The following is a 13,083-nucleotide window of genomic DNA, read 5'->3' on the forward strand; positions in this document are numbered from 1 at the left end:
CCTGCATTGTACCCCCAAACCTCGGCGACTGTGCCTGTCACATTCAAACACCCTCTCAGGCGCCTTCTCTCTGTTGTCCTCTCCCTCTCTCTGCCTTCCCGAGTTCTATCTCCCCCATCGTTAACTCTTTTGGTGACAACCTAACTCTCACCTAGACCACGAGCTTCTCCGCTCCCTGCCTCCTGACTTTACTCACATTACCTGATCTTAACTCTTGCTCTATGCAACCCACCCATCGCCATACGACTTGTCTCCTCGCCTTGCACTCGTAATTTACAGTTACGACACAACAGCAGAGGTTCTTCCAACCTTCAACAGTCTCAGCAACCAGCGCACGCCAACAGCAGGATTTCCAGCAGGCCGTCGCGAATCATCCGACATCAGCGAACCTGGCATACGCGGGAACCTTCGGAGATACTGCCCCCCCGTCTCTGTATCCGTAGCCGTACGAAATATCCCATGCGCACTTTGCAAATCCGCCGCCGCTGTACTCCGTACCGTACCAGGCTTGCCAAGGGCCCTGCGCACTGCACCGCTGCATGCACCCTACCAGTGCCTGCTAATCCAGTCCCAATCCGCAAACCGCTTTTGCACCCCCGACCGCTGCACAGATAGCGCGGCTGACGCCGTCAGATCCCCGACATCAATCCGTCGACCGATTATTCCTCCCCCCTTCCATCCAACATCACTTCAGCATCGTCAACCCGTTGGCACTCGGCATCGCAGCCTCGGCGCTTCGACTTCATCGCGCCTCTCAACTACATACAACACCGATCATCTCTTGAGAAAATAGCAATGTCGCCTCGGAATCTCCGCCTGCGATGACCTCAAGGACCCCAATGGGCGTCCAGCCGCGACCGCCCCAGCAGCGAACACTGAGCAGCTCGGGCTTGTCGGTCCAACGGCCAACCCAGCAACGCACCCTTTCCGCCCAGTACCTACCCCAGTCGCCCGTTCGAAAGGATAACCTCATCGACCTGACTGGCGATGCCAACGATGCCGCCGTCGCCCAGAACAGATATGGCACGCTGCCGCGGAGGGGAGGCTCTCGCCTCAAGCTGGAGTTGTCCAACGAGGCCATGCTTGCCCAGCACGCCGTCAGCGAGTCCCCAAAGACTCTCACACCCTCCCGCCTTATGCCCAAGAACGAAACCTCAAACCTTACCGATATGAGCTCGCCGGCCTCGGCCAAGGGCCAGCCCGTTGATGTAGATAACCCCCCGATGCCTATGCCAAAACGCCGTCCGCGATTCGTCGTCCCACCCGCCGTCAAAGACGCGCCGGCGCCTGTCATTGCAGTTAAGAAGGATGGCCGACCGAAACCGTACCACATCGAGACTCCAAGCATCGCCCCCCGATATGCGCCGTTTAGCAAGCCGCGAGCCGACGCGGCTCCCAAACCAGGCTTTGGAGGTTCAAGCAGTGGCGCGCGAGATATCCCAGACATGGGTCACGCCGACTTCTTTCCGTGGAACGGAAATCACCCCGAAGACCAGTATACCGAATCGATTATCAAGAATGGATACTACGACAAACAGCCGCAGGCATCGGTCGAGACACAGTCCGCCAAGGCTGCATTGTTTCCCGCCCTCAAGCATAAGAGCGGTCTGAACTTGCTATCCAACATTTTCATCGGGGTGCTTAATCAGAGAAAGCTGAATGGCCAGATCTCGTCGCCCTCGACCTTCAAGCCGCCGCCGCGCGTTACCCTAACCGATACGAAGCGAGAAATGTGGCTGAGGGACTTGGCGAACCCTTCGATATCGTTGCGCCGACTGAGCCGAACGATTCCCCACGGTATTAGAGGCAAAGTGTTGCTGGACCACTGTCTCAATAAGAATGTGCCGACAGAAAGAGCAGTCTGGCTGGTCAAGTGCGTTGGTGCCAACGAGATACGAGCCTTCAAGAGAAAGGGGAACGGCCCGGGACCCTTTGTGCTCGGTGGCGAGGCGAAGTGGCTCAGAGACTGGACAGTTTTCGTGGAGCAGTTTGTGGAAGGGGTCTCGACAGCTTTTGGCGATAACAACTGGAAAGCCAAGGTCCAATATGCGTAAGTCTGAATCATGCGATGTCCCATCTGTGCGAGCTAACCTTGCTATAGCATCCGACTCGCGACACACCTCTATGCCGAACAGCTACTCGACCGTGACCACTACATGGATTGGCTCGTCTCCGGACTGGAGAACTCGACACAATCGAAGCTACCCATGTGGATTCTAATAACACAAATTTACTGGAAAGACTTGCTTCGTTTGAGGAGATATGGCCGACGATTAGTGAATGCGTTGCTCAGCCATCTCAACACGGTATGTCAACCCCGACCCCACAAGGAGTTCGCAACTGACTGTCCAGATTCATAACGATCCCGACCGCGATATCCTCACCCAACTATCGACGAGGTTGACATCTCTACTTACTCCCCTCTTATCCGCCTACTCGGACAACTTCGTGTCTCCTGCGACCTGGTTCAAGCACAGAGACGCTCTGCTTGCATCTATTCCGATCGAAAACGACTTTGCCCAAAACGCATTCAAGTGGATTAATGTAAGAAACGAGCAGCTAGTTGCATCAGCCAGCAACTCCCAGCCGGCAAACCGACAAATACTTGTCAAGCATCTCGATACCTCCTTCATGTCTTTGTACAGCCCCGACTTGGCTGTGCAGTGTTGGGCTGTTAGTGAAGACAAGGGGATGATAGTACGCACCTTGTTGGAGTGGTGCACCTCGCCTCACCGGCCAGGCACCGCCAAGGTCTACATCACAGCCAGTCTTCTTCGAGTTTGGGTGGCTGCTGGAGTGGACGTGACGACAGCTATTCTCGAGTTCCTCAGCGCAAGCCCACCAACCGAGACAAGATCGAAGAAAGTCTTCCACCAGCTGGTGTCGGAAATCGTACGATCAGGAGACTTTCAACTTCAGGGGTACATATTCTGGCTCATTGCCCGAGGCGGACTGAGACAACCGGCCGATACTGAGGCAGAGGGATCTTGCGCCACAAGGCTGCTTGTTGACCTCCCTCTCCACGCCCTCAATTCATCTGCCCAAGCCACAAGAGCGAGTCTCCTACGACGAGCATCCTACGACGTCAGCGACGAAGCCGAGGACATCAACACAGCTCTCAAATGCATTCAGCATGTAATGGGACTTCCTCTTCCGCCTGGAGATCCGATGCTTCAGCGGAAGCCCGTCCCAGTCGGAAAGCTCTGCAGGCTGATTTCCAACAGCAACCGTGCGTTGCAAACTGAGGTCGGAGCTAGGCTTCTACAAATATTCACCAAGGAAATCATTATGACGAAGAACGGCCCCCAGATCTCACCGGCCATGTTCAACTTCGCTCGCGCTGTTCTCGAGGCGGCTTCCGACTACTCGGTTCTCGTCGAAATTGTCAAGGTGGTGTCAAGGGCTTCCAACCCCGAGATTCTTGCCTCCTGCGCCGATACCTTCAACGTTCACCTACCGATTTTCGCAGCATTAGGCGTGGCCAAGGAACTATTCGACGCGCTGATGGAAAGGTTGAAAGCGGTTAGTGACGAGCAAGGACCTGCTGCGCGACCTCTCTTGGCATCCCTGGCAAACCTTTCGACTCTGATGCCCGGGTACACAAACACTGCTGTCTACTTGCGTCAGCAGCTTCACCAATGCGATCGCAACAACCCCATCGACGCATGCTCGCCCGTATCTGATAACATGACGGCGCAGCTACAGGATGCTGAGGGCGAACTACACGAAGAGATTGAGAAGCTTCTGACGAGCGGGACCAGCGTCGATCGGCCCACCATGGACCGCCTTTTCCAAACTGTAGTCGGACGGCTGGAATCTTGCTGGTTGAAGTCACCGGACAGACAACGTGCTTACAGTGCACTACTCGGAAGGCTGCGCATTTTCGACGCTCAACACTTTGACGTCCGCATGACTGACTGGGTCCACCATATCAGCGCGTTGAAGACACGCCCTGGGCTCGAGAATATCTACCCCCTTCTCATCAGCATGGGTTGTCTCACCTTGCCCATTATTCTAACCACGACATCAGTCGAGGCAGGCAGGATCGCGATGAACCCCTCGATGCCCCCTAACAACACTACGACTTACATGCAGGAAGTCCTTTCTCTAACGACGATGCCCCTCCCCGCCAAGACTGCATTGACACCCGAAGAGACATACCGATTCTATATTCAGCAACGAGTGGCACCGCGTCGAAACCACAAGGATGTGGTCTACCTCGTGAGGAATGCGCTCGTCGAGTTCTCAAGGCTACAGGGAGTGGTCGAATTTTCGACGCTGCCACTCGCGAGCCCTGAAATCAAGGACACCGCGCTGCAATTGCTCAAGTTCTTGGTCTTGCGGGATCCTCCCTCGGTGGTTCAAGCGCTGGGCATCAAGAACCCGGAGCCTGCGTTGACAAGTCTGTTTGCACAGATTACGACCAAGCTGTTGCTACCGGATGCTGGCAACGACTCACCACTAACTTTCGAGACGGTCTTGGAACTGGCAAACGAGTTCACTCTCCCATTCTGCCAGCTCAAGCTATCGGTTGGCCTCGCGGCGGATAGTACGACGAGCCCGGGAGGAGGCGAACAGGCTCTCACTCAGTTCGACATGTTCTCGAGGGCGATGGACCGCGCTGTGTCAGCCAACAATGTTATGTGGACTAGCATGCTACCTTACCTGAGCGAGGACATTACGGAACATCTTAAGAAGCAGGCTCATCTGCGATTCCTAGGGCTGTTCCCGTCAAACAAGAACCCGCCTGCTGCGGATCCTCTTTCTCAAGAAAGCACTCAGCTCGCGGGAAGTCTGCTTTCAGTAGTCGAGGCGATCTTGAGGGGCCGTCCGCCTGTCCGAACATCACAGCTCACTTCGGGTATGGTTGAGAAGCTTGCAGAGCTGTGGGAGCTCCTGGCAACCGACGACATCAACAAGAGAGACCTGCGCGCCTCAATCCTCAGGTACTGGCTCCCTGCCTTGTTGCGGTTCATCACGCTGCACACGACTGCAAACGAACCTGTGCCAGCAGCGACTCAACCCCAGGCCGCCAACAACATGAAGCCGCCTGCCAACGCCGCTGCTTTTGAGATTCGGGCGAGAATCCTGATTGTTCTGTCTGGTCTTACACTTGAATTGGACAACCTAGCATTCCAGGATGCTCAGAATGGACGACCGCTGGGCCAACAGGTCTTCGATTTGGCCCTGCTGCTAGTCGATACTTTGCCGGACGACATTCGCCTGCAGTGCGTGCGAGTCTTGCTTACAGGCGGCACCATGCAGAATCCAGCATCATCAGATGCCCGCCTCCGATACTTATTCAGCCACATGCCCCCACCGACGGAGCAATTCGTGCTTGCTCATAGACAGCAATCTACTACACAACCAAACGGGCCGCAGAGAATCAAGATGCCGATTTCAATGCAAGGCACCGATAAACTAACGCCGTTCATCTACCGCAAATGGGAGATGCTCAGCGAGCCGACACCCAACGCCGGAGAGAACGACACGGCACTCAGTCTCACATTGTTTGAGGCAATCAAGATTCAGTAAACACATTGGAGGAGACTTTGGGAAAACACACGAAACACACACACACACACACACACAAACACATACAAACACAAACATTTCATTACTGTCATGCATACGTTGGAAGAAAGGCGGGGGTGTTCATTTATAGATACCATTACTGGTCCAAATCGGGATTGTAGAATCAGGCAGGCGAGGGGAGCAACGAGAAAAATCCTTTTTTGATACCAGGATGGAAAGTCAAAAGCCGGCGTCGACTGGCTTGGAAAGATTGAGGGAGAGAGGGGACGATGAGTAGGAATGATTGTATTAGTGAAGCAGGCATAGGGGGTTTTTCCTTTTTCATCATCATGACAAGAACATTATTATTCAAACGTGTTTATGACAATGTCGTTCGTCTTGCGTTGCGTGATATGGTGATTTCCTTGAGGCAGCGCAGTGCCAAGGCACTATGCTCCTCGAGCCGGGTTTTCCCGCCCAGCGGCTCACCGAATTACAATTAATTCTAACAAGGTCGAAAGTTGAGGAAGCTGGTATACGGGTGAGCGAGGAGTGAGTCGTAGTTTATGTTGGCAACTTGTAAGCAAGGTACGCTTGAGTGTTCTCGTAAGCCCGTCTACCAATATCTGACTTTCGACAACCAACACACCCTCCTAATTAAGTGCCTAAACCACAGAGTTTTTCCTGGTTAGTTCTATGGTATATATACCCTTCCCTTCCGGTCCCTCATTCTCTTGTTTTTAATCTCACTCGAGTAGTCTGAGGACTTGGGACAAGAGCAGAACAGATGTACAACGGGGAGTGTGGGGGACGATCGAGAAGACGTATATATCTCGTTGTCGGATTGGAAGTCCAATTCGGCCGCGAGTAGGGGCAGAGCATGGGCCACCTCGAGGGGGTACACTTAGACCTCGACTACCCACCCAACCTCCGGTTGGAATCTCCCTTCTACTCCTTACGCAGAATCAATCAATATAGAGATATTGATTCTTCGTCACCCCCAGGACCCTACGGTTCGAACCAACATCCCTATAATAGCGATACCAACAATATAAGTAATATAGCTGTATTTTTCTCACTGGTCGGTCTCTTTTTGTGTAGAAATGTTGAATAAACTTGACAGGGAAGGCGCCCAGTTCACCCTTTTATGTTCGGTTGTCTACTACTAAGGTAGACACGTCCTAAAGGAGCCTCGTTGAACGTAAGGCTGTGAGGCATAAGTGATCTCAATAGCCGCTGCACCTGCTGCCGAGGTACCTCGACGAGGAAGCTGCATACGCAGCGAGCAGTAAGACAAATGACCTCTTGCCAGAATTCTTCAAAGTGCAGTTTTTTCTTGTTTTGTTATCTTTGTGACGAATAACATCAATAGATAATTGGTGAGATAAATGCATGGATGGATGAAAAGGTGTGTCTGTTGCCTACGGCGTACAGAGCAACAAGTCTCACTACGTTTGTTATCTTACCGCTGAGGTCTTATTTGATCCTACACCCCGCTCACCCTGGGGGAGGAGGTGCCGGGCCTGGCGGGTTGAGGGTCCGTGATGGCGGGGGCGGCTGCGGCGGCAGCGCGGGGAGGGTTGTACGGGGTCTCGTCGTACAGGTCGTCGGCGGGCTGAGCGGTCGGTATGGAAGCTGAGGTTGGTGCTGGAGTAGGTGCCGCGAGCTGAGCTGCTGCTGCTGGTGGTTGACCCTGAGCGCCGCGGAATGCGGTTGTGACGCGTCTGACGAACTCGTCCTTGCTGGTGCCGGCGACGATGTACTCCTTGAGGTCACCATTCTTGATCACGATGACGGTGGGCGTGTTGGGCAGGGGGAAGATGGCTGCTAGATAGCCCGCCTCTTCCGATCCCTTCTTCAGGCGCAGCGCGACAGCCTCATCTTGGAGCAAAGTACCCAGGGCGGCAGGTGATCCAGCCGCACCCGAACGGCAGAGTGGCAGCTGTTGGTGCACTGAGGTTTTCATGATTGGCTGCCTGATTTGACATCAAGTTGAATGTGGTTGCGCAAGTGCTTGCTGCCGTCCTATAGGTCAGTTGGCAATGTTGATTCAGGAATGCCATACAGCAGATACTGTTTACCATGCAAAGGAGTTTCTCACGTCCTTTGCACATTGGTCTACGTCGTAAGATATGAATGTATGCCAAGGGGGCTTTACAAGGTGAGGCGAGTCAAGCCCCGCTCGTAGCGTAAGGATACTGTTGGTTTGCGTGTACCACAGGTTAGTCACACAGGTATTCCTGGTATCGCGATCGGTAGCAATATCGTTGGGTTAATCTGGTGTTCTTGTTGTTGTTATTGTTCTTGTTAAGGAGAGTATCTGATGATGATGATGATGATGATGTATTTAACGTCTGGTAACAAAAGGACGTGCCGGGCGCAATGCCGACATGGTCTATACTAATCTAAACTATATTACAGGCTACCGTCTTCACCTAACGTTCCTGTTCAATGACTCGGGCAAATTTCGGAAAAGAAATTGGTCTCCTCTATCCATTCGCATAGAAGAGAGGCTCCCTTAGCAGAACCTAACAAGAAATCAATGCTTGCTTTAGCCATACGTTGGCGGAGGTAGCGCGGTGTAGCCTTGCGTCCACGCTTGCAGAAGTAGAAATGGACTGGTGTCTTGGGTTTCCCACAGCTGCAGTTGAGCAACGCATCTTGATGAGCGAATCTCTCGTGGTATACTGCAAAGTCTCCATGATGGGATCTTGCTGCGTATAGCCTTCCTAGTAAGTGCCGAGGGAGGCGGAGTTCGGGCGGCTTGGGGTGAAGAATTATCTCGAGGTCGGCATATTGCCGAGGGCATTGGGACAGCCATTTTCTGGCAAAGGCTTGGAAGGCAGCTGCTTTAGCTTGCCTTTCTAGGTGCGCTAATGAGGGCTGTGGTTGTGATTTTGGGATTAGTTTGCAGGCTTCCTTGGCTAGAGCATCCGCTTCTTCATTTCCTGGTACTCCCGTGTGCCCAGGGCACCACCAAACATAAACCCTGCCGGGGGTTGTCCAGCTCTCTCTTTGTCTCCGAGTCCAGGAGGAAGAGAGCCTATTGAAGGCCCTAAATCTAGCCTGGCTGCTTCCTGTGCTCTGGGAGTATAGTCTAGCCGCGACTGCGAGGTTGTCGAGGCAGATGTGGACGTTATCTGCCATACGAGCCGTAGGAGCCCGGGTGGCTTCTATCAGGCCGTGATACGCAGCATGTGCCTCCGCGTCATATACCTCAGTTTGGGAGCCGAGTGGTTCGGATCCGCGGAAAATCTGCCGTGTAGCTTGGTACCCTACCCAGCCTGCTCCGGCGGAGGTGCTGCTGCCGTCCGATATCTGGGACCCGTCAGTGTAGACAATAATGTCCCGCTTGGAGAAAGTTGCCATCCTGCCTGCAAAGGAGAGGGCCTGTTCTTCTTTGGTCTTATTAGGTTCGTAGCCGACCCTGGCGAGGGCTGTCTGCCAGTCCGCTAGTTGCTCCCAAGGGGGGAGTTCTAACGGATCGATGTATTCGGTATTTTTGCTTACGAGGCTTGCCATTCGTCGTAGCCGTGAGTCTGGTCCTGATTTGTCCCTGAGTCTCGTTCGGAGAGGGTGTCGCTCGTCCAGACGATGGATTCTGGTGGACGCTGTGTGGAGCTTCGCGTCCAGTATCACCTCTGCTGGGGGTAGAGCCGCCTCGCGCTGTAGGATCGGTACAGGCGTCGTTCTGTATACGGGGACCATCGCTCTGATGGCTTTGGTTTGCGTCGCGTCCAGTTGGTGTAGCAGACTACCAACCCCGTTTGAGATAGTACGTCCATTCTTTATCCGGCTCTTGCCGGGCCACCATGCTTCAGATGCATAGTACTGAGTGGGTAATACACAAGAGGTGATCGCTCGACGAAGTAAGTACGTAGGCGCGCCCTAGATAGTGTTCCCTAGTCCCCGTAGTCCATTGACTACTTGGCATGCTTTTGTAGAGAGGTTTCTTACGTGACTCTTGAATATGAGTTTACGGTCGAAGTAAACGCCGAGCTAGCGTAGAGAAGAGCCTTCTTTGATAGCCTGAACTGTATGATACCTCCCATCCGGCAAACCTACTGTGATTGATGGGTTTCCGTCTTTTCGTCTCTTAGTGAAGTGGATTAGTTCGGACTTATCGAGGTCAAAAGTGATTCCTTCCGTCGTGCCCTATCCTAAGGTTTCTTTCCATTCCTTGGTTAGGATGTCATAGTTGTTCTCTAGTGATGTTGAGCTTGCCAAGATAGCGACGTCATCGGCGTAGCCGAAACGAGATCGCTTCCTTCCTAGGCGAGCTATGCCTAGCTTGAAAAGAGGTTTAATATAGAGCATGAATAGAATGGGAGATACGGGTGAGCCTTGTGGTAGTCCGCATTCGAGACCGAAGACGTCTCCTACCTCCCCATCAAGCCTTATTCTTGCTCTCCTTCCGGTAACAAAACTTGAGACCCAGCGTACGAGGTTCTCCGGCCATCCTTGTTCGCAGAGGCGTCGGACCAGTCGTCCTGGGAGCACGGCGTCGAAAGCCCCTTTTATATCGAGCGTAAGCATAGAGGTAACCAGGCCTCTTTGCCAGGCGCACTCGATGTCGTGGATGGCCGCTGCGATGAGGTCGCTGCAAGAGCGAAGAGGGAGTGCTCCAAACTGTTGATCGTGCAGAACACGATGTTTAACTGCGATCCAGGCAAGTCGTCTGGCGATGAGTCTCTCCAAGCCTTTTCCGAGGACGGCCAAGAGCGCAATTGGCCTATAGGAGCGCGGGAGTGTCTTGTCTCTTTTTCCCGGTTTTGCTAGGATCACGAGAGTTGCTTCTTTAAAACAAGTAGGATGCCAACCCTCGCGTATATACCCGCTATAAAGTGAGAGGACAATATCCTCGATAACTGGCCATGCTATTTTCAAAGCAGTCGTAGTGATTCCGTCGGTCCCAGGAGTCGTGTTTCCCGCGGTGAGAACCGAAGACCGTACCTCGTCCTTCGTAACCTGCGGGAAAGGAAGCGTAGCTTGCCTTTGTAGGACTGGGCTTTCTGTTGGTATGTCCTCGGAGATTGCAGCGTTTCTAAGGAGGACGCGGGTAAATAAGTCGCGCTTCTCTTTTGGTTGTGAGACAAGCGTGTCTTGGTTGTCTACATCTCGGAGTGGCGGGGTCTGAAAGGATCCTGTGGCTTTGTGCCAACCGACCATTTCAAATATGTCTTTGCTTGAGGAGGCTGAGGAGATCTTATCTTTCCAAAAGGCATCCTTGGAGCGTTTAAATTCGTAGAGGAAGTCCTGTTTTAGAGCTTCGACCTCCTCTTCTTCCCATTGGCAGTTCACTCCGGCTGCGCGGAGTCTTGCTAACATCGCTCGCTTACTCGCATAGGCTCGGTGTTTACGTGTGCAGCTCTCGCTCCAGTATGGTCTCCCTGTACCTTTCCCGAGCGTGCGCTTTGTGGAAGCCGTGAGTGCTTTAATAAGACAGTCCGTAAGCTGTTGTGCTAGGAGATCTAAAGACTGTGGGTCTTGGATGTTGCTTGCAGTGCGGCGCATGGGTTGTAAGTTGCGTTTAATGATGCCGAGGAAAAGCTCCTCGTCCATCGTGTCGAGCCGAAACCTTCCCGGGGTCTGGCTGGGTGAATCGATCAGGGCCAAGGGGACCCGGGTAAGCAGAGATTCGTGGTCTGATGTCGTGTGTAGTGACGTTTCTATGCTGGTGGAAGCCCCATGGAGGTTGCTGGACGCCCAGCATAAATCTAGGGTGTTGCCGCCTTTGTGCGTGGGTTCACCTATAGGTGACATTAGGACAAGGCTAGCGGCTTCTGCCCATTCTACTAGGTTTTCAGCGTCCGGGGAACTCGTGGCCTCGGGCTGCCACGTCCAATGGTGTAAGTTAAAATCCCCCGCAATCAGTACTCGATCCTCAGGTTTGGGTTGCCAGGCCGCTAGGATGTTCCTGAGAGCCTGGCCAGATCGCAGAGAGCCACGAGGGGCGTTGTATACGTTGATGACTGTGAGGACCTCCTTCGTTCCTGAGAGGAGTCGTAAGAAGAGCAGGTCTGTGGATGGATCGGGTAGAGGCCGTGTTTGTACGCCTCGTACCCCAGTTCCTCTGCGGAGGTAGGTAAGTACCCTGGGACGGTCTTCGGTCCAGTTATCTACTGGGGTGAAAGTCTCAAAACCTGGGTGGTGTCTTGTGAGCCTCCTCTCTTCCGAACGGATAGACGGCTCTTGTATTAGGAGTATATCGATCTGGGCTGCGTAAGCCAGGTTCAGTGCTGTTTCGTGGGCGGATGCCCGCCTGCCCACATTCGCTTGCATGATTTGCAGGGTTTTAGAGGGCTGTATTCTTCTTTTGTGTCTCATTCGCCGGGGTACAGTCCATCGCTTGTTCTTCTTCACGGGAATGTCGATGCGACTGCTGGGTCGCATTTCTCCATAATCTTTCTCCCTCAGCTCGGATGGCCCGTAGCTGAGCCTTATCCCTCCTCTGGACTACCCCCTTCACCACTTTGGGTTGGATAGGGCAAGTCGCATCGAAGGCGGCGTGAGGCCCGTTACACGACGGGCATTTAAAGGGGCAGTCGCAGCCATCGTGACCCTCAGTGCCGCCGCAGGGTGCCCGGTGTTGATCAGTTGTGTGGGAAGGAGAGCTGCACTTGAGGCATCTCTTCCTTCTGGTGCACGTTCGTTCGTTGTGAAAACCGCCGCAGCGGAGACATTGAGGAGACCTCTTCTCCTTCGGGAACTGCAGGTTTACAAAAACGCTGGCCCCCATCAAACGGAGGCGTCTTGGTAGTTGCCTTACGGCTTCCGCCTTGAACCAGGCTGTCACCGTGCCTAGCCTTTCGACTTCGTCCTTCCTAGAGAAGTGTGCTTTTTCAGGCTTGAGTTTCGTCGAGACCTGGATCTCTTCAAGGAGCTCCTCGGTCGTGATTTCCAGCTCAGTGTTGGTTACCAGACAATGCCTGGTGTAAGGGACGTTTGCGATATAGGCTCGGATCCAGGTATCGCGTTGCTCGATCGCTTGCGCTTGGAGAAGGGCAGCGATCTGTTCTCTGTTCTCTAGCAGGACTTTTGCACCTTCCATTGACGAAGGTAGGAGTGCTAATCCTGTCTTGACATGGTCGATCCCCTTGAGGGCTTCTCGGGCTTGGGGACTTAGCCTTTCCCGAACGAAGATGTATATGTCGTAGGCTTTCTCGTTCCGAAGCGGGCTTTCAGGCGATAGACGCGCGAAGACGCGTAGATCCTTTAAGGCCGCCCGGTTTGTAGCTTGTTTTGCGGCTTGTTTGGCTGGCGTTGGTTCATCCTGTCTTCTGGACAGTGGCTGGCTCGCCGCCGCCGCGTATGAACGGACTGGGGGCGGCTGGTTCTGGGTTGTGTGCGAGGGATGCCCCTGGGAACTCAGTTCAGTCTCGCTAGGCCCTGTGCCAATAGCGTGCATAGACCTTGCTAGACCACGTTGATGCCGGTTGGAACGCTGTTTCTCCTCCTGAAGCTCTCTCTCCAAGGATTCGATCTTCGTCAAACAGTCTTTCAAAAACTGTTCCCTCTCGGCGTCCCGACGCAGGAGGTCCTGGACCAGATTCGAAAGCTTATTGATCT

At 53.6% G+C, this 13,083-nt stretch overlaps 2 protein-coding genes across 2 annotated transcripts; one reads left to right on the top strand and one right to left on the bottom strand.

Moving 5' to 3' along the window:
• Nucleotides 1-718: 718 nt before the first annotated feature.
• On the top strand, nt 719-5,617 carry BDP81DRAFT_132535 (transcription mediator subunit Med12). Its single transcript, XM_060581760.1, has 3 exons — nt 719-2,050; nt 2,102-2,306; nt 2,353-5,617. Exons 1-3 carry the CDS (start codon nt 822-824, stop codon nt 5,533-5,535), a joined length of 4,617 nt encoding a protein of 1,538 aa, XP_060449980.1. The 5' UTR covers nt 719-821; the 3' UTR covers nt 5,536-5,617.
• A 1,383-nt stretch (nt 5,618-7,000) lies between these two features.
• On the bottom strand, nt 7,001-7,480 carry BDP81DRAFT_390640 (uncharacterized protein; the record flags this gene model as incomplete). The annotated part of the gene is made up of 1 exon (XM_060587430.1): nt 7,001-7,480. The coding sequence occupies one exon, from the start codon at nt 7,478-7,480 to the stop codon at nt 7,001-7,003; it is 480 nt and encodes a 159-aa protein (XP_060449981.1).
• Nucleotides 7,481-13,083: the final 5,603 nt, after the last annotated feature.

The sequence above is a fragment of the Colletotrichum phormii genome (genome assembly GCF_030913505.1).
Source record: "Colletotrichum phormii strain CBS 102054 chromosome Unknown BDP81scaffold_3, whole genome shotgun sequence".
NCBI classification, from domain to species: Eukaryota; Fungi; Ascomycota; class Sordariomycetes; order Glomerellales; family Glomerellaceae; genus Colletotrichum; species Colletotrichum phormii.

Coding starts and splice junctions, on each gene's coding strand:
- BDP81DRAFT_132535 (XM_060581760.1), top strand. CDS start 822: ATGACCTCAAGGACCCCAATGGGCGTCCAGCCGCGACCGCCCCAGCAG. Junction 2,051..2,101: donor AAAGCCAAGGTCCAATATGC/GTAAGTCTGAAT, acceptor ACCTTGCTATAG/CATCCGACTCGCGACACACC. Junction 2,307..2,352: donor TGCTCAGCCATCTCAACACG/GTATGTCAACCC, acceptor CTGACTGTCCAG/ATTCATAACGATCCCGACCG.